Source organism: Setaria italica, chromosome II, assembly GCF_000263155.2.
Source record: "Setaria italica strain Yugu1 chromosome II, Setaria_italica_v2.0, whole genome shotgun sequence".
Lineage (NCBI taxonomy): Eukaryota > Viridiplantae > Streptophyta > Magnoliopsida > Poales > Poaceae > Setaria > Setaria italica.
Window position 1 is genome coordinate 46236173 of NC_028451.1, and position 26990 is coordinate 46263162.

Consider the following 26990-nt stretch of genomic DNA (forward strand, 5'->3'; position numbering starts at 1 on the left):
AGGAGTACGTATTCCAGAAGTATGCTGTCGCGGGGGACCTCCTCACCTCCATGCCATAGGTGGGTCACGCCAGCTGGGACCCTACAAGCGCACGACATCGTCACGAGCTAGCGGGGGCCACCACGTCTCGTGATCCGACGCCTCGGCTCACGGGACCCGGTACGCGCGCGCTGCCCGACATGCGGGGCCCACGTGTCATCCCCCACCGCCCATATCCTCCTCTCTTCCCCTTCCCCTCCCCGCTCCACTCCGCCCCGCGCGCCCGTCCCCTTGGTCGCAAATGGTTCTCGCGCGCGTCCTCACGCTCCCGCTGCCCGCCCCGTCTTCCACGCCCCACCGCCGCTTCCTCCTCCCGCCCCGGGCGGCGCGCGTGCTCCCCGTGCGGGCCGCGGCCTGCCGCGCAGCGAGCGCGATGGCGGCCGTGGCGGCGCTGGACCCCGCCGCGGCCGCGGCCGTGGGCGTCGGGGAGGAGCTGCCGGAGGGGTACGATCAGATGATGCCCACCGTGGAGCCGGCGCGGCGGCGGCGTGCGGGGGTGTTGCTGCACCCGACGTCGCTCCGGGGCCCGCACGGCATTGGCGACCTCGGCGACGAGGCGCTCGCCTTCCTCCACTGGCTACGCGACGCCGGCTGCACGCTCTGGCAGGTGAGCTGACTAGCGCCCCGCACGATGCCTCTATGGTTCGCTCATTTTGCTGGCGCATTATGCTGCGATTAGTGTGTTCTTAGCGTCTTAACGGCGAATTTTCGGGGTTTAGAGATCATGGGATTCTCTTTTGCTGTTGCACTTGCGGGCCGCACCGGCGCCTGCAGAGAGAGGTGGGCCGTGTCATCGTCCTCTTTCACTGTGGGCTTGGGAACGGGACGAATAGGCTCAGGATGTGCCGGGCCCATCTTCAGTACGTGGAGCTAGTATGGTCGTCCATTTTTGCTTAGTCACTATGAAACTTGTAGTTTTGTATTACTGGGACGGTAGTTGCAGCTTGATTGAAAGGTACGTCCGTATCTGTTGTGATGGGACAAGGAATCCTTTCGTTTTCATATCAATGAAACAAAAGAGAGGGTGAAATGAGTACTATGAAACCATAATGCTAGAGAAAAGGTGATATCAGAGCATGCATGCAGGTTCCAGTGCATAAACTTGAGGTAATATGCTTGCTGGAAATTGTAATGACAAATTGTTAAGGGACTGTTTATCCTTTGCTGCTGTCAATAAACAGATGCTGCATAGTCTAGAACGACGAGCATGAAGTAAAGAAATAGAAGCAATGTTTGTACAGAAAAGTTGTATGTAACTATTGATATTTATTTAATTGCTTCATTGTCCCCAGTAAGGGTCCTAGTTTTTCCACACGTTCTATTTGGTATTTTGTTTTTCCTGTTTGATCTTGTGACAACCAAGTTGAATTTCTGAAACCTTTTGTTTGTTCTGTCCATGTTTGCAGGTTCTGCCACTTGTTCCTCCAGGGAGGTCGGCTGGGGAGGATGGATCTCCTTATTCTGGGCAGGTGATGCTCTATTCAAATAGGATTGACTTTTGTTGATATGAAGTTAATTTGTGGGTAGCTTGGCTTGCCTATTTATGACAGTAATATGAGGTGTACTTAAATGGGTTTGCATTTGCAGGATGCCAACTGTGGTAATACCCTTTTGATATCTCTTGAAGAGCTTGTAAAAGATGGTCTATTGATGGAAGATGAACTTCCTAGTCCTGTGTGAGTTTGAATTCCTTCTTGGTCACTTTGAAGTTCATTTATAAGTATGCTCCCTACTGCCCTGGGTCGGGGGTTTGGAGGATAGAGTTGAACCTTTTTAGTTTCTTTAATTAATGACAGGGATGTGGAGTATGTTGAATTTGACACCGTTGCAAATCTGAAAGAACCTCTTATTGCAAAGGTTAGTCGTTAATGTTTGCTTATTTAGGTTTGATTTTTTAGTTGAGCTTAAGTTTGGATCAGTGCTACAATAAAAAAAATTATGCATGCTGATATCTACTGATGATTGGCAATTGTTCCTCATTCATGCAACTGGACACTTTTGTGGCAACCAAGTTCAGACATTCGTTTGTTTTGTCTAGAAATGATACAAAAAATGAGCTCTTGTGTAACTAATGATGTAGTAATAATATTGTATGATGTACTGAATTGAAGAAGATCAATCTTTTGCTTGATTGGCTTGTAGGCAGCAGAGAGGCTCTTACTGGGTCAAGGAGAGCTCAGAACACAATATGACTGCTTCAAGAAAGATCCAAATATATCAGGCAGGATTTTTTTAAAGATAACTTTTAAACCATGTTTTCACCTTTCATGTTGTTCTCTTACTGTGAATAGCATACATCAGTGGCGGACGCAGGAATTCAAGATTGGGTGTACATAAAAATTTGCAAACCAAATAGTAATAGCAGACAAAAGATATATATGCACACGAAAAAAGGGCACATAGTACGGTACAAATACTTGCTTAAGCCATTATCCATACAATATCTTGAAACTACAAACTAATAAATAAAATTACTCACACTAATAAATAAAATCACTGCATGAAAGATGAGTGAAACAGCATTAAGAATATCTTGTGGCAGCCATGCCGTCGCCGTCGTCCGCGCCAGGCATGGCCATTTGGCCAAGAGCTAGCAGAGCGCCCGTGGCCCGGCCGGCTGGCTCCCTGCCGCCGCTGCCGATGAGGATTCGTGGATAGAGTCCAACACGAATTGGCAAGACTCAAACTCTAGTTTCGATGGGAGGAAGAGGAAGAGAAAAATCGATTGGGGATCTCGATCTGTGCAGCATGAACTCAGAACAGCGACGAGCCGGCGAGAGGGAAGCAGAGGGCTTTTTCATCTCCTTTTCTGTTCTAGCCAGCTCCCCCCTGCTGTGGACAAGGCCATTGGGGTGTACTGGGCCTGTGAGTGGCGTTTTGTGCCAGCCGAACACGGGAGGATGGGTAAACAACGATTGGGACTGGGCTGCTTTGCTTGTTTGGGCTCCAATATTCACAGTTTGGCCCTATTATTTTATACATGTATGTATATACATACTAACTGGTATTTTTCTTGCAAAATTATTAGGTGTACATCTGTACACCCATGTCCATATGCTGTGTCCGCCCCTGGCATACATACCTACTGGCAACATAATGTAATTTTGGATGAGAATATAAACCATTAAATTGCATTTTATGAAATAAGATTAATGATATAAGAAAAAACAATGCCTTTTATGGTAAGTACTAAATTATATCTCCGTAAAAACTATTGTATCCATACATAGCTGGATATTAAAGAACCGCTAATTATCAAATAAGTGACTGTCTCGATTCATGGGACATCTTTTACAAATGCTTGCCTTTTCCTCTTGGAGGGAAAATATCAAAATACCTATTGATGTACAGTATAGCTTACTGTCTCCTGTCCTGTCCTGCCAGCTTGGCTTGAAGATGCAGCACTTTTTGCTGCTATTGACAGAAGCATTGGTGCATTCTCCTGGTATGAGTGGCCTGAACCTGTGAAAAATCGCCATCTTGGAGCCTTGGAAGACATATATCTAAAACAGAAGGACTTTGTAAGCATTCGAAACTATGATACTTGCTTTGTGGTTTTTTTCTTAAACAAAGTCAGTAGATTTAGCAACTTCATGTGTTATGCAGATAGAGACATTTATGGCTCAGCAATTCTTATTTCAAAGGCTTAAACAAAGTCAGTAGATTTAGCAACTTCATGTGTTATGCAGATAGAGACATTTATGGCTCAGCAATTCTTATTTCAAAGGCAATGGCAACGGATCCGTAAATATGCACAGAAGCTGGGTATCAGCATAATGGGTGACATGCCTATATATGTTGGCTACCATAGTGCAGATGTATGGGCAAACAGGAAATCATTTTTGCTGGTATACCCTCAATTATTTTATTAAAACAATCTTACTTTTATTGTTTGAAAACTTATAATGATTGTGTTGTCGTTCTTGATTGTTGTCTCTGGTTGCAAAGGACAAGAATGGCTTCCCCACTTTTGTTAGTGGTGTCCCACCTGATGCATTTAGTGAAACTGGTCAGCTATGGAACAGGTAGATGCTTTTCTCCCCTATCAATAAATTTGCCTAGTCCTTAGTCTGTGTATTTCTTATTCAGTACCAGAGGAAAAAAACACACGACATTTCCTTATCAATTACAATTCTGCAGTCCATTGTATGACTGGAGAGCTATGGAAGCAGATGGCTTTTCATGGTGGATAAAGAGGATTAAACGAGCCCTTGATTTGTATGATGAGTTCCGTATCGACCATTTCCGGGGGCTTGCAGGTTTTTGGGCAGTACCTTCTGGTAAGCTGAATACATCAGGGCACGAAGCCCTGCAAATTAAATATCTGTACTGTAAGTGAATCTGTTTTATGGGAAGATCGATTTCCTTCATCTAACTTAGCATTCGTGCATAATGTAGACGCAAAAGTAGCACTAGTTGGAAGCTGGAGGGTGAGCATCGACTTGATGAACGTGGTATTGCATTTTTCCTTTTCAGAAAATCTTTGCTGCTGATATGTGTTTTCCTGTTTTCTTTGGCAGTAGGCTGGACCAAGGAATGCCTTTTTTGATGCGATCTTCAAGGCTGTTGGTAGCATAAATATAATAGCAGAAGACCTGGTATGCATCCAACAATCCAAATCTTCTTTAATCAATTAGAGTCCAGTATGGGTGTAGAAATTAGAAAGAAGTTCTCATGGCTTGTAAGCAGTGGTGGAGCTTGGATGGAAAGTGAGAGGGGGGCAACTATGTAATAGAGGGGGCCAAATTACCATTTTGTATGTGCTTAAATGGTGGAATTGAGGGCTTCTTAAAGAAATTTCCTAAACCAGGGGGGGCATGGCCTACTTTGCCAGCACTATACTCCGCCCCTGCTTGTAAGTTGTAACAGACTCATTCAAGTAAATCTGCAAAACTACACACGTTTTCCACTGAATAAATGTTAATATAGATACATGGAATTAGCTGTCAAAAGGTTAAGTGTAATTTGAACTGGGAGTTCCTAGCAAATATCTTGATACTCTAAAATATAGAAGGTTTGATTCCTTCATGCTAATGTTTATCTCATCCATGATTGCTACTTGTAGGGGGTGATTACTGAAGATGTCGTTCAGCTAAGGAAAACAATTGGGGCCCCTGGGATGGCAGTTCTCCAGTTTGGTAATACTACCAAGCAGAGAGCATACTTTTCTTTATCAATTAATGTTTTGGTTTTCTCATTCCATTTGTATATGTGGAACAGCCTTTGGATCTGGCTCTGACAACCCTCACTTGCCGCATAACCATGAAATGGACCAAGTTGTGTACACCGGAACACATGATAATGATACAGTTAGTTCCAAGTTTCTCTACTGCTTTTCATTTTAAATATTTTTGCAGGACTACTAATTAAACAAATAAATATAGAATCTTTACACATTTCAATGATTTTCTTAATAGGTTCTTGGCTGGTGGAAAACTTTACCCGAGGAAGAGAGGCAAATTGTCGGTATCTCCAATTTCTCTTGAATTATCATATTTACGGAACTGTTTGTCATAATATTTATCTCTTTCTTCCATTTTTTTAGGTGATTAAGTATCTACCGGAAGCCGAGAATACTGACATCTCATGGACACTGATTACTGCTGCTCTTTCTTCTGTTGCGAGGACTTCCATGGTAACCATGCAGGATATTCTTGGCCTCGACAGTTCTGGTAGAATGAACACTCCAGCTACCCAGGTTATCTACTACACCCCTTCTGACCTTCTACCTGTGTAATTCACATATGCTCCTAAACAGCAATGTCACGAAAGCCTATTATTTTTTACCTTCCGAACAGAAAGGAAACTGGAGATGGAGGATACCGAGCTCCGTTGGCTTCGACAGCCTTAGCCCTGAGGCAGCAAAGCTGAAGGAGTTGCTTGCGCTGTACAATCGTCTGTGAAGGCCACGACATTATCTTCTACTGCCAGAAGCTCCTTACATTAAATGGCAGCCAATTGTGAGCGGTCTGGCTGCTAAGTTCTATGAGACTACAGTACCTGTCCCCGAATAAGCGTTTCTTGTTCTGGTTGGCTGGAACCTTCGCGTGCTTGTACATGATGGCCTTGGTTTGCAGGTTAAGGCTTGAACATGAAGTGCTGCATATGTATGTGCATTCCCAATTTGATTAAGCATTTCTTTCTTGATGAGGGTCCATGCAAGTTTTCTTCTCACTTGTCAACAAGCATTGCCAATCGGACCCGTTTCCTAAGAGCTTTAAGAGCTAGGAGCTCTTTTATAGTACACAATATTACCTTATACTATTATCGGAAAATGGCTCGTACTTAAGGATCCAACGGTTGTATACTACTAAAATCTTAAGCTGTAGTATAGTTAGTATGTGTATACTACTAAAATCTTAAGCTGTAGTATAGTTAGTATGCATGAGTAGTATGGATAGTATAAGGGTATGATTAGAAATATGTAAAATGGTATTGTTGGGAGATCGACGGGTGCCGCGATGTGCGTGGCGGCGGCCGAGCACTGTCAGATTGACGGGCGCCACACGCGGGCGGCCAAGCGGGAAAATATCGTGCAGAAAAAAATTTCCGAATAATATATATTGTGCTAATTACAATTTTACCTATAAAAAACAGTCTATGCTACCACCTGACAGTATTGTTTTTAATGCACCCTAATTACACATGACCCAGGAGTAGACGACGCTAACTAGTAACAAGAAACCTATCGACAAATTCAACGACTTTCCGAAGCGGAGAAGGATCCCGCCGCATCAGATCGAGTTCGAGCGCCTGTACCTCGAGCTGCTGGAGGAAGAGGACGGAGGAGGTGTGAGCCTGGAAGTCGTAGGAGAGTTGGAACCCGCGGTCGAGGAGGCCCATGGTGCCGTCGTCGCACCCCACCGTGACGCAGCTGCGGCCGCCTGAGTAGCAGGTGACACGGCCCGCGATCTCGACCGGCACGGCGGCGGACGACGACCCCCCGCCGGCCCCGCCGCCGCGGCCGACCGCCTTCTCCTTGAAGAACTCAAACTTGCACCACTGGTACATACCGGGCCGACGCGAGGCGGGCGGATCGGGCTCCGGCGGGATAGGGCTCAACGGCGGACGGTGGGGGAAGCAGGAGGGAAGGGGAGGGAGGCCGTGCCGCCCACAGCGCCTCGCGCGGGTCGTGGCACCCTCCTCCTCCTCTTCCTCCTCCTCCGGCTACGGCTTAGGCATCTGGATGCCTGCTAAATATCATTTACTACCACTATCTGCATATGAGCTCTCTTCCGTGGGGGTGCAGAAGCCAGAAGAATCGCAATGCGTGCCACCTGAATACAAATCTCAGCCCAAACAATACACGTATCTATGTTTTTTTAAAACTCAGTCTACAGGCAGTTCATTTATGCAGCTGATCTGACGATGCTGGAAACTGTGAAGGCACATAAGCAGTCTGCACGCAACAGACGCAAAGCCTGTACTGCATGTCAGCAACAAGCGCGCAGCGCTATGCTATCACCAAACCATCAGCCGAACTCAGATGAACAAGCTGCCCTGGTGGCCCGATCACACCAGCGCGCCCTCGGCCCAGGAACTATTTTATTTCTATCTGGCTTTGAACCGAGTAAATTTTTTTTCATTAAACCTGGCATCGAAGGATGGAATTGCTTCGATCGAACATGCCACGGCGAATTGCGCGTGCATAGCTGCTGCGATTAGCAACCAAATATCCAAACATACGGATGAAATATAATATACTACTCTTCTAAATTGTAGTTCGTTTTATTTTTTTAGTTCTTAAATATTATTATGCATGTAGATGTAGTGTATAATAATATTTATGAATCTAGAAAAGTCAAAACGACCTACAATTTGGAACGGAGAGAGTACTACTCTACTTTCAGACGATTATTTCTTTGCTATATTCCATTTTTATACGTTATATTGCTCTATCATTGACGTGTTCACCAACCAATAAAACATTTATGCTGAACTTTAGAACCAGAATTTTCAACCAATCATCATTAACCTGAAATTTTGCTTTCAACATGCAAATTTGAACTTTTTCAAACTCACAACTAGTCAAATTCTTATCCCAAACGCTCAATTTAGAACTTAGAGCTTTCTACTAGGAATTAACTTTCTATTCAATTATACTAGGAAAAATATTGTTGTTCGTGAAGCGATAATATGCCTATGTAGAACAGTATCATTGATAGTTACCACTCAAAAGAATGCAAGAAATAAGAGATAATATTAAGATAGAGAAAAACATGTCATATGGAGAGATAAGAGTAAGATCGATTGAGTTATTGAGAGAAGCATTTCCTAAGTGCAAAAGCACAAGCAATATTCTGCCACTACACTAAAGCATTTCATAAGGGTTCTTGTTCGACACATGCTTTCGCTCATGCCTTGTCGGCCATTTTGTCTCAGTAAGTGACCAACAATTTTAATAGTTTTTAGAATTTTCTTGAGCATCCAAAGTTTTTTAGTACATTTACTTATCTTTCTCAATAATATTAACAAATTGCCAATAACATCATTCAAAAAACAAATTGCCAACAATTATCAATTATGCTAGATAATTAACATTAGAACTACAAACTGCCCATTTAAAAATAAAAAGATATTGAAAAAAGTCTATAAAGCCTCGTAGGGACTTCAACAACTCTCATAGTTAGATTTCTTTCGCCTCCAGCAACACATTAATACATTTTCTTTCTCTTCCTTCCACAACACCCGTGACTAACCATTCCCCACTCCATTGCTTTGCATCACTAATCATCACCACTGCTAGGCTAACTACCTCACACGTGCTGTTTTGGAGCTGTGCTTAAAAACAGAGAGGACAGAGATGCTTTGTTTCTCTCTCTTTTGTTTATTAAGAGTGTAACATTTTTTTTCTTTTTACTAAGCAAAATCACTCATACAGTATGTTTGGAACCAATTCATGCGATTTTATTTACTGCCATATATAAAATTTCTTCATTCCAACTTTAGTTCTGTTCTCATCTTCTTGGTCGCACGCCAAAGCCCATTCCCTCCCGCACCCACTCCCTCCCGAATCGCCCCCTCGATCAGGAGCTGCCGATTGCCGGCACGGTGGCACTACTACCACTCCATCCACACTTCCTCGCAGCATGTCGGCGCCCGACTCAGAGTCCCCGGGCAACAACTTTGTATCATGGAGCCATCCAAATCACCCCGCGGTAACGACTCTTGAGCTCGGCTAACAGCCGGCGGCGCCCAAGGCCTCAGGCCGGCGCCGTTCGCGCGTCAGAATCCCACGGCCACGGCCTACCTCACCGCGGCCGCCGCGTGATCCACCTTTTACTATTCTCCCCACGCCACGAGAGTCTCTCGCGCACCACATGTTACCGCGACCTGTGCAGCGCCACCGTACGGCGCCGTCGTTTTCCGTTCCGGCGAGGAGGCTCGATCAGTTCGGCGGCGGGTACCCGGGCAGGCGCCCCACGGCTCTCATCGTCACGTCGCGCAGGCGCGGCAAGAAACCCGGCGTACGCCGATATGGCGACCTCTCGCCCGATCAGTCGACAACCCCCATTAATCACAGGACAGGAATTATACGTCCTCGCCCCCAAGCAGCCGTATCCATCACAGAAGCCAAATGAAGCTGGGAAGCAGAAACGTCAAGGCTATGGCCATCGGCCAACCGCACGCGCTCGGGTGAGCGGGAAGACACCGACATGAGCACCTCCGGTGAGCTCGTTCGTTCTATAAATACCGTAGCTCGCCTTCCGTTCTCTGCATCCAGAACACAGAGTTGATCGATAAGAAGCCATGGCTTCCACGAACACCATGTCCTCCTTCATGCTCGTCCTGGCGTTGCTGCTCTCATGCGGTGGCATGAGCAACGCGGCGCGGCGGATGCAGGAGCTCCCGAAGCCTGACCTGCCGCCTCTTCCCAAGCCTGAAGAACCGAAGCCTGAGCCCCTGCCGGTGCCGCCGCAGCCCCTGCCGAACCCTGAGCCGCTGCCGGTACCGCCACAGCCCCTGCCGAATCCTGAGCCCCTGCCAAACCCTGAGCCGCTGCCGGTGCCACCACAGCCCTTGCCCAAGCCCGAGCCGCTGCCGGTGCCACCTCAGCCTCTTCCCAAGCCCGACCCGCTGCCGGTGCCACCACAGCCTCTTCCCAAGCCCGACCCATTGCCGGTGCCACCACAACCCCTACCGAAGCCGGATCCATTGCCGGTACCACCACAGCCCCTGCCCCAACCCGAACTGCCGAAGCCGGAGCTGCCACCCCCGGTGCTGGCTGGTGAGCTTCCACCAAAGCCAGAGGCAGTGCCACCGAAGCCGGAGGTGGTCCCGCCACAGCCATGATCGATGAGCTACCATGATGACTTTAGGGGCGCATATTATTGAAATGGCGCTCTAAGCAAATGCATGCGTGTAATTTGCTCATTCGTGTGACGGACATGCATGCATGCTGGGTTATTGATGATATTGTATAGCTAGGATATCAGATTTGGAGCGTGAGCGATGTATGCGCATCGCCATGCCATCTGATCCGGCCGTGATTGTGATCTGTGTGTTCCGGCCGAGATCCATGTGTATAAATAAATGGATTCGTTTGTATATCTATGTATTTCTGTCGCACCATTCATATCGAGTTCGACCCTAAATTACCGAAGAAATGCATGGATTCCAGAATTTCAGTGAAGTCATGCATGGACGAATGCATTACATGTGTTCATTGAATGCTAGAAAAAAAGACCTCCTAGGCTCTCTTCGTTTTATTCATGAAATTTGACAGTTGTTGCAGCTGTTATTGCAGAAACATGTGGACAAATATGAATGAGACATTTACTTCGTGGCCATTATTTTTTATACCATCAAATTAATGAACTACTCTCTATTGTAAGATCAAAGATCTTACGGTAGTTATGTAGCTTCAGCAAGGTTTGAGTAACTTTGTTTTCATCTAAAATGTAATGGTTTGAGGTCTTACCCATCTTTTTTGGTCCTCTTTAATTACTCTATAGCTAAATTAACACCAATCTTTCCAAAACAGATCAATTCATTGGGCAATATACGTTAATATCATTTAATGCACGCTCTCACTGAATGCACTATACCACAACCCCATATCACCAACTATGTTGGAGTTGGTAAAAGCCACTATACCAATTACCAACCAACCATGAGTCACTATAGATCTTCGCTGACTCGTCATTTCAGTTCCGGTTGTTGTTAGTTGTCTCAGTATTAATTCATTTCAGTTCCGGTTGTTGTTAGTTGTCTCAGTATAAATTTAACGATCAACATTCCAAATAAAACGATCCTTTAATTTGGTTGGATAAATATATGACATGGTATGAACTGAAGTTCTAGTTCTTCAGGATTGAGCTTTGGTTATTAGTCCATTATATGATACAATCTGTCTATGGATTAATATTCTGAGTACCATCATAAAAGAGCTATGGAGTTGGAATATAACAATGATTGCACATGAGAAGTGTCATCAAATATGAATATAACGCTCTCAACCAATTTATATCACCAAAATAATATAATGAGACACTAATCGATGGTCAAGAATTACAAAATGTGACATATACATGGGTGCTTTGTAAAAACAGAGAGGTTATCTAAGGGTTTTGTAGCACATCTGATTATTAACTACTGCTAACTAGCTGTAGTCAGGGGTGGAGCTACCCTATCGGCGGGGTAGGGCGGCCGCCCCAGCTACTGGTGTGCTACCCCACTACCCCTCTTACACCTCTGGACACTGGTCCTTGCCTCTACCTATCCGTTTTTCTGCCGAGCACGGCGTCGGGCGCCATGGACGATGAGCAAAACAACGACAAGCGTGAGAAGAAAGATGACCCTGCGTCTGCTGTCTGGTATCGTTTTTCTTGGGCCATGCCAAGCGCTCGGCAGTTGAAGCGTGAAGGCCCAAGAGCCGAGTCAATAAAAATCAACGGTCTCACGCCAGAGAGGCCGAGAGGCTCGATCGATCCCACTTTCCAAATTGTCCGTCCAATTTCCATCTATCCGCTTGGGGGGTCTGGCGGTCTCCTGCCATCTAGTGCTCGTGCTTGCCGTGCGAGCTAGTACAGCAGGAGCGTCGGTGGTGGGCGGTGTACGTCTCTGGTGATGCACGGACCAGGAGTAGTAGGAGTATTTTTTCCCCCACTGGCTGTAGTTTCCTTTCTTTCAGAGTCGTAGTGAAGTAACATTTGGCAGGGCGGTTCACGGTTGTGCGCTACGTGCTCCTATTTTCCAAGACGGCCATGCCGATGGCCTATCAACCACAATTAACTCAACATGCAAGCAATGGAAGCAAGCGTGTCTGCAGCAATTCAACACTGTTAGACATGCGATCATTTTCTGCTCTGATTTTGCGTCCCAACAACTCTCCTGCGCCGATATATCATCCTGTCAGCTGACATATCTCCCACACTGGTCCTTCTTGTCGACGTGTCGGTGTTCCTGTCTTCCTGAGCCTTAAGAAGGACGAGCCCAGATATACATCGATCTCCATTCACACCGTACTGCACCGGTGACCTAACGCCTGAACGCTGCTACGCGAAAGCGTGCTCCATCACCTCTTTTAAGTTGTAGGAGAGATCGTCAACCGGGTCATCAGTTGGACTTCAGCAACTCGATATCGCAGGCATCTGAAACAAGCTTCAAAAAAGGATGACGAAAACGACCAGAACCTACTACCACGAACTCGAAGCAGCTGAACTACCACTCCGTTTTATTGCCAGATGATCTGCAAGGACTCTGTGTACTTGACCATTCGAGTAAATGGCATCTCAGTCAGAGAGATAAGCTAGCTATTAACTCCTTTTCTGGTTCATGTCCTGCTACGTACTGTGACTGCGTATGTTGCAAGTTCATTCCTACCTTATTTAGTGCCGTCGTCGTTGTCAACCCTATCTGGAACTACCAAAACCAATCGTTTCGGTCAGCTTGGTTTTCACATTGCTCTCTGTATCTCAGCTATCTGCTGTTCTTCACATGCACGGTGTCACTTTGCGGTAATACATTTGGTAGCCTAACCACAGAAGACGTGTAGCACACATGTCACCTGGCACCAACAGAAACTACGCTTGTAAAAGTAAAGTATCCACCAACCAGATCACCACGCATGTTTCAGAGTATTCTCAACTGATTAAACCTGACACTGGTAGTAGAGATTGCATGGAAAATAATTAAGTCGAGGAGATAACCTAGAGTCCAGAGGTTTCAGGAGGAAAAAAATGCAGATGACCTACCGCTACCAGGCACCCAAGACCAGAAGACTCCTGCAAGCACACCCATGCATGCATGCAGCAAGCCTTGCTTGGCAACTATAAATAGAGGGCTCCTCTTCCCTTCCAGCCATCACAACATCACAACAAGCTCACACTGATACACACAGAGATCGCAGCTGAGAAAGCACGAGCCATTCGACATGGTTTCCAAGAAAACCATGTCCTCGCTCCCTCGCCTTTCTCATGGCAGTGCTGCTCATCGCTTGCAGCTCCATGAGCAGCGCGGCTCGGTACCTGGAGGAGACGAAGCCTGAGTACCCGCCGCACCCTACCGTGCCGGAGATCCCCAGCCAGAGCTGCCGCCGCACCCCACCGTGCCGGAGCTCCCAAAGCCTGAGCTGCCTCCACACCCTACCGTGCCAGAGCACTCAAAGCCTGAACTGCCACCGCACCCCACCGAGCCAGAGCACCCGAAGCAGCCTGAACTGCCACCGCACCCTACCTTGCCGTAGTTGCCCAAGCCTGAACTGCCACCGCACCCCACCGTGCCGGAGCACCCAAAGCCGGAGCTGCCGCACCCGGAGCTGCCGAAGCCTGAAATGCCGCCTCATCCCGAAGTACCGGAGCTGCCAAAGCCAGAAGCGCCTCACGTGCCGGAGGTGCCGAAGCCGGAGGGCCACTAACCGGTGCCAGAGGCCAAGCCATGATCGAGCTACACCCGTGTTGCCCCAGTAATAAAATACGTTCTGTACTTGTGTGTATCTGAGATGTCGCAGTAGGAGCCTGACGTTCAGGGTTGTACGTTGTGCTACTTTGATTTGTTGGTTGATGATGTTACCCGTGTATTGCTTTTGGCGTATGATATATATACATGTATTATTTCATTACATTATTATGGTCTCTTATTATATAATCCTTCCATTTGTAATTTCAAGGCGTACTTCGTTTTGTTAGGGCTGAATTTGGCCCACAATTACACTATTGTTATTTTATTTATATGGTACAAAAGTATACTGCTAAGAAAGTATGTTTACGAATTAAATGACATCAGTTTCTGTCACAAAAATCATGTACTATAATAGAGAAATTATTGATCAAAGGGTTATCCTAATGAAACAAAAATACTCGTAATTTCAAACCATGGGAGTAAACAAAGAAATCTCCAAATTAGTTTTGCACAAGGTATGCATATGTTAAATATGTGGCTGAAAATGTATGTGTCACAGCCTTGAATTTAGAACCACTATGATGAAAAAAATACCTTATGTTTTCTACGTAGCTGCTTGTGTTGATAAATTAAAGGGGGTTCATTCTTAGACATGTGATTGTCCTTCCTTTGTTCCATTTCCATAAGCCTTTCCAAAATTCATGTTATTACCGATACAAACAAAGAAATAAAGCTGGTAGTTCAGTTTCGAGTCCAACTATCTACAACCTAATCTGTTTCAAAAGAACAAAAATTCAGGTACACAAGTTTTTCCAAAACAGTAAAGAATTCTGTGGGAAATAAATGCCACTCCACTTTCTCTTTTTTTTATCAAAAGATAAAAAAATAAATACAAAGCATTTTATTTACAAATACTTTTGTCAATAAAAGATTTCAGCTTTGATGAAATAACGTCTCCACATATATATTATCACTAAGGCCAAATTAAATAATAAATAACAGCACATGTTATTACCAATTAATTATTAAAATGTTGCCCTGATGAACAAAATGCAAAATCAGTTATCAAACAATTGAATTTTATTTTCAAGAGCCCAAAATATATTTCTCTGACAATTCAAATCACCACGCCCAACTCGTATCTTTGAGCATGCATATGCATGCCGCCCAACGCGTATCTTGGAACCTGCATGCATGCCTCAATATTGATTCTCTCAGAAATAATGTTCTAAAGCAACTGAGGGAAGCAAAATAACTAAGCCTTCTTCTCTATGCTACCATATCAGCCGTGCATGTAAACTGACGTAAGTTATTTGGAAAATGGCCAGGCCAAAAATGAGAAGCAAGGCCCCTTTGGACATTTCACACGTCAGTAGTCATTTTCAACTACTTCCGAACCACACATCTCATCAGCGTGGACTTCATAGTTCATGCTCGTACAAATCTCAATCTGTCCTTGACATTTGCACGTCCTTTGCATTATCTGCTGGCCAAACACATACGGGTCAATTAGATAAATCGCACACGTGTTGCCAAAAAACATGTAGTGCTTCAACCAACCAGATCGATCAGATATCAGTGTATTTCCAACCAACTAAACCATACGCAAGCAGGGATCAGGAGGGAGATCACGAGGACACGAATCGAGGACAAAATTTTAACCACCCAAAGATGCAGATGACCTACCAGCTGCTACCAAAATACAAGATGCTCCAGGACGTAAACGCTCACCTGATCGATCGTGGTTACAGGACATGCGTTTTGCACTACAAATACCATGCTCCTCTCCCCTCCCAGCCATCACACAACGATCTAGTTCGCTCTACATACTGAGACTCGAGGCACAGAAAAGCTCACAAGTGTTAAGCATCGATCCAGTCATGGCTGCCAGGAGCACCATGGCTTCCCTTGTTCTCCTCATGGCGCTGCTGCTCTCGTGCAGCGGCATGAGCGGCGCGGCGCGGGTGCTGGAGGAGGTGGCACCCAAGGAGGAGTACCCGCACCCTGCCGTGCCGGAGCTGCCAAAGCCCGAGCTGCCGCCGCACCCCACGGTGCCGGAGCTGCCGAAGCCCGAGCTGCCGGAGCACCCCGCCGTACCCGAGCTGCCGAAGCCTGAGCTGCCACCTCATCCCACCGTGCCTGAGCTGCCGAAGCCTGAGGTGCCTGCGCACCCCGAAGTGCCGGAGTTGCCGAAGCCCGAGCTGCCTCCTCACCCCGCCGTTCCAGAGCTGCCGAAGCCAGAGGTGCCAGAGCACCCCGCCGTGCCGGAGCTGCCGAAGCCTGAGCTGCCTCCTCACCCCACGGTGCCAGAGCTACCAAAGCCGGAGCTGCCCCACCCGGACGTGCCGGAGGTACCAGAGCATGAGCTGCCGCCGAAACCCGAGAGCCACTACCCAGAGCCAGAGACCAAGCCATGATCGGACTGCATCACTGTCGCCCCAGTAATAAAAACGTTATGTGCTTGTGTATGATGGTGTGATATTTTTATGTTTGAATGTGATCTTGTTGGTCACAAGCTAGCTTTAGGATTGTTACTTTTCAATGTTGTATGTTTGGTGATGTACGTATATATTGTCCTTTATTATGTACTATATATATACAGAGTATGTGTATGAGATGTGTTTCATTTATCTTGGAGTAATATTTAATCACTAATTAAAAAGTATCTGGATGTCCAAACTCTACAAATGATGTGGGCATGCAAATACATACATGACTGACTACAAGATAAGTAGGCTTTCAATGTAGCAGTACTATATGAAGGATTCCCCATAAGCATTCTTTGTGTTGGATTAATCTATGGGTGTTTCTAGTTCTAATTAAGGATCAGTGTCCCTCAAATGCACTTGCTTACTCATTTCCATGTATGTCTTTAATGCATTGCAAAATTAGTAAACCAATTTCACAATGTGAATCATCTAAAACCTAGTTTATCCAAAACTAAAAATTGCAAGTCTTGTAGGAACTGTTTGTCATAACATATACGTCGATCCCAATAACTAGAAAAATTCAGTTCCCACCGGTAAAAAGAAAAGGAAAGTCTGTTTTCACTTAACATTTTCACATATACTAGTATTCTAGGAAAGAAAAGGTTCTAGATGCATTTCATTACCAATTGCACATAATATCGCCTCTCTATGGATGAAGGAAATGCAAAATCATTTCCAAATGATTGCATTATATTTTACAAAAGTGAGCAAAATATTCTCCCTTAGAACTAGAAACAAGAGGAAACATCGATTTATATTCTATTAAGGTAAAATTGCAGGAAACCCCCAATAACCCACTTCAAATTTCACACTGCCCCTCATAAGTCATTTTTATTGCAAATACCCACCATGGTACTCAATTTTGTTGCAAAAACCACCCCAATATGCACAAATTTACCAATTCTTTTTGTGAAGTCTCCAAATTTTTTTCAAGATTATACTACTAGAAGTATTTAATTTCAATAAAGATCACATTGGTGGCTCGCTATTTTTGAAATCATGTCGAATCGGTTAAATTTGCACACACTGGGTGGATATTTGCAATAGAATTAAGTAGGTGGGTGTATATTTGTAACAGAATAACTTATGGGGGGCAATGCCAAACTTGAAGTGGTTTTTATAGGGTGTCTATGCAATTTTACCAAACAACCACGTGCACCACAGACACATACATGCTAATATAATGAATGCCCTAGTACTAGTGTAGTACACTCGCTAATTTGTGGATGTAGGAATATATATCCAACATGTACCTCACTAAATTTAATCCCAAATCTGGAGGAAACGTGGAATCTATTTGATGTTGGAGAGCTTGTAGGAGGGGTGCTCGTTTGCATGTGAAGTGTGAACTATGATGAACTGTAGAACACATTTCAGCGGAGGTGTTATGAGTTTGCTCCCAGGACGTGTAACTTTCCAAGAAATCTTGTAAAATAATTGAATTAAACCAAAGACTAACATACATAATTCAGGAGTGCATGTAAGCTGATGCAACTTGTTTAAAATTTAAAATTATCAATGTAGGAAAAAAGGCCCTTCAATATTTATTGTAGGGGCCATTTTCATCTCGCTTTACAACTGCTATGAAAATCAATTCATTGTTACTGAAATATGCTTGATATCTAGTAAAAAGTATTTAGTCCTTGCTTGTGAGATTGAGAGTTGGGAGGGGACATGCAAGGCTTTTTCCTCCGATTTTTTTTCTGATAATGGAAACTTTATTAGTTTCAAGATCATTACATCAACATAATAAAAAACCTTAAAACACTTTTTCCCCGGGCATACGATACTTCTGAACGAGTGTGTGTATTGTTCAATTAGGTTGTATTGGATCTAGATCCACCCGGCATACGATACTTCTGAACGAGTGTGTATAGTTCAATTGGGTTGTATTGGATCTAGATCCACCCCTTGTCAATTGAGTGATTGTATTCCATCTCGTCACTGTGTTGCTTCGCTACTAGAAAAATGACCTCTCGTCCCGAGACTTAGTACCGGTCCCTTTTTGGCCTGGTACCAGCATTAGTACTGGGTACAGATTTGGGATTCCCCGGAGAATCTTTACTACCGGTTTAGTACCGGGTGGAGCCCCCACCACCTTTAGTACCGGGTGGAGCTCCCACCCGGTACTAAAGGTTCCCTTCGCGACTCACCTCCCTCCACCTTTTAAATTTACTGCACCGACCTCCGCTACCTTATCCTTTCCCTTCCTCCACTCTCCTGTGGCTACCTTATCGTTCCTTCTCCTCGCGCTAGTCCTTCTCCTCGCCTCCCTTAGCTCCCTCCACCGGCCCCCTCCCTCCCTCTCCCTAGCCTCCCCTCTCCTCTCTCCTCCGCTCGCTCCTCACCTCGTGCCTGATGCGAGGAGCAGCGGCGGGGCAAGGCGCGGCGGCGTCCATCTTGCGGCGGCGGCGGCGGGAGGGCGCGGTGGCGACGGCAGGAGAGCGCCGCGGTGGCTGGGCTGGTCGATGCGGCAGGTGGCGGCGGGAGGTGGAGGAGGGGCGGGAGAGGCTGGTGGATGCGGTGGGAGGTGGAGGATGGCCGGAGGAGGTAGGGGCGGCGGCGGGAGGTGGAGGAGGGGTGGAGGAGGCCAGCGGAGGCGGAGGAGGCGGAGCGAGCGGGCCGGCGGCGACGGGCGAAGGGAGGCTAGGGCTGGTGGCGGCGGGAGGCCGGGGCCGGCAGGGGGATTTGTTTTTTTTTTAATTTTTTAATACCCTTTAGTACCGGTTATTACAACCGGTACTAAAGGATCCCCTCTAGTACCGAATTGCTAGTACCGGTTGCACAACCGGTACTAGAGGGGGGTTACGGACCGATATTAGAGGCGATTTCTCTGGTAGTGTTTGATCTAATGACGGTTGGTAAGGTGTTTCTCGTCCAGTTCGCAACACGTGATCATGTTGGTTTCTCAGTCAGCCTGTCCTCGACATGAATGACGTTCCTATACTTTGCGTTATCCGGTGGCCAAACACTTGCACAACGATGAGACGATGGGATACGTCGCACACGTGTATAGCCACAACGCAAGGTGCCAAGAAGGTGATTCAACCAACGACCAGCTGATCTCTCTCAATGCAAGTCGCAGCATTCCGAACAAATCAAAGGATGCATGGATCAGGAGAACCAGATCACACGGATCCTAATTTATATTAACAACCATGGGGATGCAGATAACCAACCAGTAGTTACCAAACGATCGGTCGATTTTCATAATTTGGCACTACAAATACCATGCTTCTCTCGACCCTTTTCCAGTCACCACGCATAACGATCTTGTTCTCGATCGCTTCATTAGTGCAAAGAACCTAGCTATGGCTTCCAGGAGCACCATGCCAGCCTCCCTTCTCCTCATGGCGCTGCTGCTCTCGTGCAGCAGCGGCATGAGCACCGCGGCACGGTTGCTGCCTTGCTGGAGGCGGCGGCACCCAAGGAGGAGCACCCACACCCAGCCGTGCCGGAGCTGCCAAGCCCGAGCTTCCGCCGCACCCCACGGTGCCTCAGCTGCCTAAGCCGGAGCTACCGCCGCACCCAGTCGAGCCGGAGCTGCCGAAGCCCGAGGTGCCGGCGCACCCCGCCGTACCAGAGCTGCCGAAGCCTGAGCTGCCACCGCAGATCACCCTACTGTCCCCGAGCTGCCGAAGCCCGAGCTGCCGGAGCTGCCAAAGCCTCTGAGGTGCCGGAGCACCCTGCCGTGCCTGATGAGCTGCCGAAGCCCGAGGTGCCGGAACACCCCGCCATGCCGGAGCTACCGGAGCCTGAGGTGCCGGAGCACCCCGCCAAGCCTGAGGTGCCTGAGCATCCCGCCGTGCCGGAGGTGCCAAAGCATGAGCTGCCACCTCTGCCGGAACCTGAGCTGCCACCGATCGAAGGCCGAGGGGCACTACCCGGTGCCAGACACCAAGCCATGATCGACCTGCATCTGCATTGCCCCAGTATCAATAAACACCTTTTTCTTTTCCTACATCTGTGTACCGTGTACGTACATACGGTGTAAAATTCGACGTATGCCTGCGAGGCTGCGACCTCTTTGGCCATGGGCTAGCTAGGAGAGCATGATCGATGTTTCCAGTAGTGTACTCTGTATGTATATGCTTGTACTTTGATGATGTAATGTACATTGCCTTGTATGCATGCGAGTCTATGCACGGTATGTATCACACGTTATTTATTTATTTATTTATCTTCATGTTATATATGCATGATCATTTCTGTATATGATTCAATAGAGTCCTCCAAATACTTCTTTTTACATGTATATTATTAAGATGTGGCTTAAAATTGCTTCTATTTTTAGTTTTTTTTGCGCGTGAGAATGTTGCAAATCAGTACAGTCCTTTACCTCTAGCAATAAGATATGAATGACTATACGGATGTTTGTGGAAATAAACAAGGAAAACAGTTGTGCCAAAGCTGCTCAACTTTTGGCAAAAGGACCTCCTCCTAGGTACTACTCTGCTCCCTCCGTCCGAATTTATTATTTATTTTGGATTTTCTAGATACATAAATTTTACTATATATTTGGACATAATATTTATCTAGTGCATATCAAAGGCTATGTACCCGGAAAAGCCAAAACGAATAGTAATTTAGGACGGAGCAAATAGCTACCAACAGCTCAAGTTTTGTTTTTCAAAACACAGTGCACCGTGTCTTACGGTCGATGGACATATCATCTACCACTAAAAATTAGTAAGCTGAACATACGAGCACATATCCTAAGTTATGGACTTGAAGTCGGTAGGAACGAAGGTTCCACCACAAGGCTAAGGCCACTAGTTAACAATTAATTTATTTTGTTATCTCTACTTCAAAAAAAAATCAAAGAGGCAAAAAAACTTCGTACGTCGCAGATCTTTTGGTCCTCCCCCACACCCGTCTCCATTTTTTTTCCTTCCCTTATTTCCCCTCTGTCGTCCGATCTCTTTCCGCTGCTCTTCGCCATCCATCCCTGCACCCGCCGCGGCCCCCTCCAATATTTCCCTCCCCCACGTTCCCTCTCTCTCTCTCTCTCTCTCTCTCTCTCTCTCTCTCTCTCTCGCCTCCGCCTCCGCCGGTCCTCTCCTCGCTCGCCCTGCACCACCGCCGCTCACCCTCCTCCTCTCCTTGCTCACCCTGCGCTGCCGCTGCTCGCCCTCCTCCTCTCCTTGCTCGCCAAGGGGCGCCTCGGGGACCGCGGCTTCTGCGATCGCTGCGGCGCGATCAAGGGTCGGGTGGGGTGGTGGTGTGGCGTGGAGGGCGGCCAGCTGCCTGGGAAGCCTCCTCGGTGCCTATCTCACCCTGCATCCGCCCTCCAACCGTGGGTCTGGCTGTCCTCTCCGACCGAAGCCCCCCACTGCCTCGAGCCAGGTGACGAGGGGTAGGGGTGGGGAGTGGTGATGGCGACGCACAAGCGGAAGACGATCAATCTGGAGCAAGGCTGGTTGTTCATGTAGAAGGGCATCACCAAGCTCAAGACCATCCTCGAGGCACTACTAGAGAAAACAGCTCTAGTATTGGTTGAAAATCCCCCTCTAGTACTGGTTGTGAAACCGGTACTAACAATTCGGTACTAGAGGGGATCCTTTAGTACCAATTGAGATAACCGGTACTAAAAAGTATTAAAAAATTACTAGGATCATACCCGTGCGTTGCTACGGGCAAAACAAAAACTGGATTACACTATGTCGTACAAAATTGAGGAATATACAACTCGTTTTGTGCGTTACTATGGGTAGCAAGTTTCTATGACAATAAAAATCATAATAGTTTTTAAGTTATGTAATTTCTTGAGTATAGAATGTCATCAACACGAGAGCCGGTTGCAATGGCACGTACTCTTCTTTATCAAAGTTCGCAATGTTAAAATAAGCATAAGAATTCCGTTAAACAACAAGTTTGAACATTATAAATGCACTTTCAGATCGAACAAACTACTATAGCAAAACCCTTGCAAGCTTTATAATGCAGGGGGCAAAAAAAGACAAAAGCAGCATCCAAGAGCTATCAAAGACTAACTCACCAGAAACAAGTAAGCAGTAGCTAAATACAATGATACCAGAAACAAATTACATATTGGACAAGGATAAAATTTTAATGTATTCTATCTTAATCAAGGAACTGTGATAAAGACATTTGCATATGTAAACCTAAAGGGAAAAACTCAGATATAAATCTATAAAACAAAATAGCGGTTACCTATAGAAATATTTCACTGGTATTTTGCAACTTCACTAGAAATTTGGCAGGCTAAAAAAACAAATGAAAAGCTCTTGCGCAAAACACAAAACAGTAAGGCAGAGAGCAGTGAACTCTCCCAAATTAGCTGTGATCTCTCTACTCTGAGGCTTCCATCCCTGTAGACTCTCCTTCTCTTTATCAGTGATGACACACACATGTCCATGGCAATGGCAAGTAAAACTGTGTAGGCATTTTCACAAACATATGGTAAACAAGTTAGCGAGTTACAATATTGAACAAACACTGAGACAACTAAGGTCAGGTATCACAAATTTAGTGACTCTTTTTTATACTCTACCAGCAGTCCGCTTCATCACTTAATGTTGAGATACAATATTGACTGTAGAGTGAGCCGTGGATATTGACTGTGTTGAGATACAATACCAGCTGCTGCAAGTTCGAAGCCCACTGCACATACCATCTCAAATTGAAAAAAAAATGATCAGGTTTGTGTATTTCTCAATTGTACTCGAATGCGCACAACCTGCTTTCTTACTTGCCCATGAGAGAGTCTCCTTTTGACTTCAGAACCAAGCAATGTATTGCACCTGTTACAATATATTAATTATGTCTACAACTGAAGAATTCATTCCATTCTTTTGATTTGTAAAGTAGTAAGAATGTGCAAACAAATTCAGCCCAATTATGTATTCCGATCCTTTGATTTTTGTTGGCACATATATACTGACACTTAATTGATGCTTATGCTCACAACAAAATTAGCTTCAATTATGTATTCCGATCCTTTGATTTTTGCTGGCATTTATGCTAACACTTAATTGATGATTCTATGCTTCAACATTAAACTTCTGTTACCTATTTGTTTGTAAAATTTGCATCTACTTATTGCACAGCCATGGGATTACATTTGAAACTACTCGAGCCTCTAGAAGACCAGCAAAGGAAAACGAAGACTTTGCCATTGTGATCTAAAGAGGTAGCCCAGTTTAATTCATGGACAGGAAACAAATCCTACTATTACCAATGGAAAGTTGTTTATAATTTATAGTTCAAACTAAGGGTCTCTGAGTGTGTTGGTAGATTTGGCTCTTCCTCTAATATAGTTATATAGAGAGCTGAGTATGGGAATGAAAGACTTTTAAATATTGCAAATAGAATTACAGGAGCAGCTCACGTCACTGTCATAAAATTGAGTGATGTCTATCAAATCAATTGATTTGAAGGGGAAACATGTAGTAGTAGTAGTTGAGCCTTAAGCCTATTTATCAATAACTCCTTTCACTAATTAAGACTACGAACTGGAAAAAAAATCTTTATAGTTTATACATGTATAAGCTAACCTACAAACAGTAAAAGGCGGTCATGCCATTTTACCTTCATGTGATTTTTAATGGAGCAAAAGGGAAGCTGGATAATGATCTCTTTGTACGCGCACTCATCCCTCTCCCTGTGAGCCAGCCACACATGAACAATCGCAGGTGGCATGGGTGCAGGCAAAATATAATAATTACCTGAAAAACAATCACATTTTGGTAGTCTGACTTCCTGGGAACAATACCTTCACCTTGAAAGAGAATAAATGAGAAAAGCAGCTAAAACAAGCAGATGGCATAAATACCCAAAGAATATGGCAATTTGAGACTTAAGTTAATGACAACAATTAACTTGAGAACTTGAAGTCTCAGTTTTCTAAAATCTCACGATGGAAAACCATGTATAAAACAACACACCTATCCATACATCAAAGCAACATTTATGAAGGTCATGCTTTAAAACTGTTGTAAAAAAAGGGGAACTAAGCAACTCCTTAAATTTAACGCCGTACTCCCTAGAATCTCTCCATACTGAACTTAAACAAATCAGTCCAGGATCAGTAAACATTTCATTTCAGAACAACTAATAATTTGCCACAGAATATTGACAGATCCTATTATCACCATGGTCTAAGTCCAATAATATCTCCTGCTTACCATGACCAAACCTAAGAGTTGATAGAAAAATATAGACAAAGTAACAGATATTCAGTGCATCCCTCCAGGTTGAATGTTTGTAAACAGATTTATGATCATGACACTGAAGTATCTTGTTTGTGATGCAATGCACAGAAAAATTAAATCCTGGGTTGACCTACTCAGTTAAGGAACATAGAAATTAACATCACCTTCAGTCTTCTGTGTCACAAATGCTCCACAAAGCAAGCGAGATTCTATCAATTTGAAAGGTTGTCAAAAGAAAATAAAATGCACCTGGCAGCCATTTACATAAAAAGAATCAGGAAGAACAGAACATTTTTTTTTATCAGAATCAAAATCTGGGCATGTACATCATATCAACATTGCCTAAGACATCATTGTGCCCTCCAGAAAAATCTCAACTACTCAATAGTTCAAAAACAATATACAGCTGCTTCAAGACTAACAAGCATGTATATGGAAGCCAAGCTTCAATCTTGCAAATGACAAGTCAGGCTACGTCCGATTGGAATATATAAAATGCGGACAAGCCCGTGAGGCCGATGGCCGCATGCCTGGACATGCAGGTAGCAGATCACACATTCAGCTGGCCACCATTTATGTGGTTGAGCACTTGAGCCAAGTTATATCCACACAAGTGATCTGGCTTCAAATCCACACTGAAACTTCGTTGCTTCTGACATTAAATCTAGCATAAAGATAAACATTATTTATAAATAAAAAATTAGAAAAACAGGAACATACCCAAATCCTAAATGTAAATCAAACCAGAGTAGAAAGTTTGGCCAAAACCAGTTTTGCTTTAAGTCATGGATGCAACCAAGATGATCAAAAGGAGATATCACAAAAACGTTATCTTGCACAAAATTAATGCCTTCAGTTGGCGATAACCAAAGTGATCGTAAGATGTTTCATAAGAATTTTTTGTTAAACAAAATATATGAGTTGAATTTGCACATGTCATAATTTGGGGAAAAATAAAGGCTTATGTTTGCTATCCAATCTGGGTGGCACGTATATCTAAAATTCACTGCAGAGTGGTTTGTCTAGTTCACCTATTGAGCTCAGTATGCTTGACTCGTTGCCTAGTTCTTTGCTTTCTAAAATTCTGCACAAGGAAAATGTAAGAAGCAAATAAGCTGTCACAACTTGCAAACTAAAATCCTCGGTATGGTCATTTTGACACAGCAAGCCGCAAAAATAAAAAAAATAGGTTCCAAAATTAAAAGTACCTCCCTAAGGAAAACACCATTGGCAAAGCTCCTCTCTGGGAAGCTGAGATAAAACAATCATAGTTGAACCATGTTGCAAATTGTAAACTATGCTTTCAAAATGTACTCTATAACATCAACAAAATTGCTTAATACGCAGCAATAGATATCCACTACACAGAGCAGTAAAAAAAATTCCTTACCCTTGTGTACCTTTCGAAGCCTTTCTTTCCTTGGCCAGCAACATCAAGATGGTGGTGAGCACAAACTTGTTCACCCGTGACCTTCCCATCCACAAGCTATTTTTGTTGACAAACTTTGTTACAGGAACCTGACAAAAGTAAACCTGCTACCGGCATAGAGGAAGAAGAAAAAATGACATTAAATAAAAGCTTTGTTTGCAGGTGCTAAACACACCCTATTTCATTGTACCAAAACAATTACAATTGCATCAAGTACAATAATCTGCTGTAACAAAGGATGTTGCTTTGGAGAACAACGCCAAAGACATGAATGCACTTTGCATATATCGGAAGCAAATGCGGGCCAAGTTTGAATAAATCGATGATATATTACCCTTCCAACAGAAGAAAAAAAATGCTAACAAATCAGGCAGAAGCACACGGGCAGGCATGGAGAGGTGTGGGGATTCACCGGAGACGGTCCGCGAGCATAGAAGGCCGGTCGTTAGATCCGGGCGAGCTTCTTGCCGCGGCTTGGACTGCAAGTCGTGTCGTGCACCCATGGCGGCGCGGTGCGAGCAGAGGCGCCCCCAACCCTTGACGGCGATAGCGTCGATGTTGCGATGGATCCTTCGATTCCTTGGACGGCGGCACGGTCGGAGTTCCCTGGACGGCAGCGAAACCCTGGACAGCGGCGAAACCTTGGACGGCGTCGGGATTGGCTGCCTTTAGATCTCGGGCGCTAGCCGCTGCCGTTGGAGCGGAGCGAGGAAAGGGAGGCAGCAGCCGTCGCCGAATCCACGATCCCCGAGGCGGCCCTCGCCGAGCCCGCCCCCTTCGCGGGCATCCGGCTTCCCAATCCGACGCCGCTCCCTTCCCGCGCGCGGCTACGATGGGGGGATGCGATGGGGGAGGGGATGGGTGCCCGGAGCTGGCGAGGCATGGTGGCAGACGGGGAGGCGCGCGGGCGGGACATGGAGCGCGCGGGCGGGACATGGAGCGCGCGGCCTATTGACGGACCGCTTTTTTGTGTCCTTTTTGGTTTTTATGTCTCTGCTACTGAAAAAAACAAAATCC

At 45.4% G+C, this 26990-nt stretch overlaps 2 protein-coding genes, 1 long non-coding RNA gene and 1 pseudogene across 12 annotated transcripts; 3 read left to right on the forward strand and 1 right to left on the reverse strand.

Annotated features, from left to right (window-relative positions):
- The first annotated feature begins 245 nt into the window (after positions 1-245).
- On the forward strand, positions 246-6196 carry LOC101763600 (4-alpha-glucanotransferase DPE1, chloroplastic/amyloplastic). Its single transcript, XM_004958334.3, has 16 exons — positions 246-646; positions 1446-1508; positions 1627-1715; positions 1836-1896; positions 2182-2260; positions 3424-3560; positions 3729-3887; positions 3988-4064; positions 4180-4319; positions 4438-4469; positions 4563-4637; positions 5105-5177; positions 5260-5348; positions 5457-5501; positions 5585-5737; positions 5838-6196. The coding sequence occupies exons 1-16, from the start codon at positions 281-283 to the stop codon at positions 5940-5942; spliced, it is 1743 nt and encodes a 580-aa protein (XP_004958391.1). The 5' UTR covers positions 246-280; the 3' UTR covers positions 5943-6196.
- A 3547-nt stretch (positions 6197-9743) lies between these two features.
- Positions 9744-10642, forward strand: LOC101754554 (protein TsetseEP-like). Its single transcript, XM_004959786.2, has one exon. The coding sequence runs from the start codon at positions 9790-9792 to the stop codon at positions 10330-10332; it is 543 nt and encodes a 180-aa protein (XP_004959843.1). The 5' UTR covers positions 9744-9789; the 3' UTR covers positions 10333-10642.
- Positions 10643-15653: 5011 nt separating this feature from the next.
- Positions 15654-20365, forward strand: LOC101754959 (annotated as a pseudogene).
- Positions 20366-22370: 2005 nt separating this feature from the next.
- LOC101763999 lies at positions 22371-26970 on the reverse strand. 10 transcript variants are annotated; one of them, XR_002676226.1, is made up of 6 exons: positions 26386-26969; positions 25935-26077; positions 25753-25795; positions 25576-25628; positions 23922-25208; positions 22371-23134 (listed from the first exon to the last, which is right to left on the reverse strand). It is a non-coding gene; the product is annotated as an uncharacterized LOC101763999 (long non-coding RNA). The 10 variants fall into 10 exon arrangements; XR_002676221.1 differs by having other exon boundaries at positions 25576-25795; positions 26386-26970; XR_002676222.1 differs by having other exon boundaries at positions 25753-26077; positions 26386-26970.
- Positions 26971-26990: the final 20 nt, after the last annotated feature.

What these genes read in the sequence shown, in the direction of transcription:
- LOC101754554 (XM_004959786.2), top strand. Translation starts at nt 9,790, where the DNA reads ATGGCTTCCACGAACACCATGTCCTCCTTCATGCTCGTCCTGGCGTTG.
- LOC101763600 (XM_004958334.3), top strand. Translation starts at nt 281, where the DNA reads ATGGTTCTCGCGCGCGTCCTCACGCTCCCGCTGCCCGCCCCGTCTTCC. An exon ending in ACAGGAAATCATTTTTGCTG is followed by an intron (nt 3,888 to 3,987) that starts GTATACCCTCAA and finishes CTGGTTGCAAAG; the next exon opens with GACAAGAATGGCTTCCCCAC. An exon ending in ACTGGTCAGCTATGGAACAG is followed by an intron (nt 4,065 to 4,179) that starts GTAGATGCTTTT and finishes ACAATTCTGCAG; the next exon opens with TCCATTGTATGACTGGAGAG.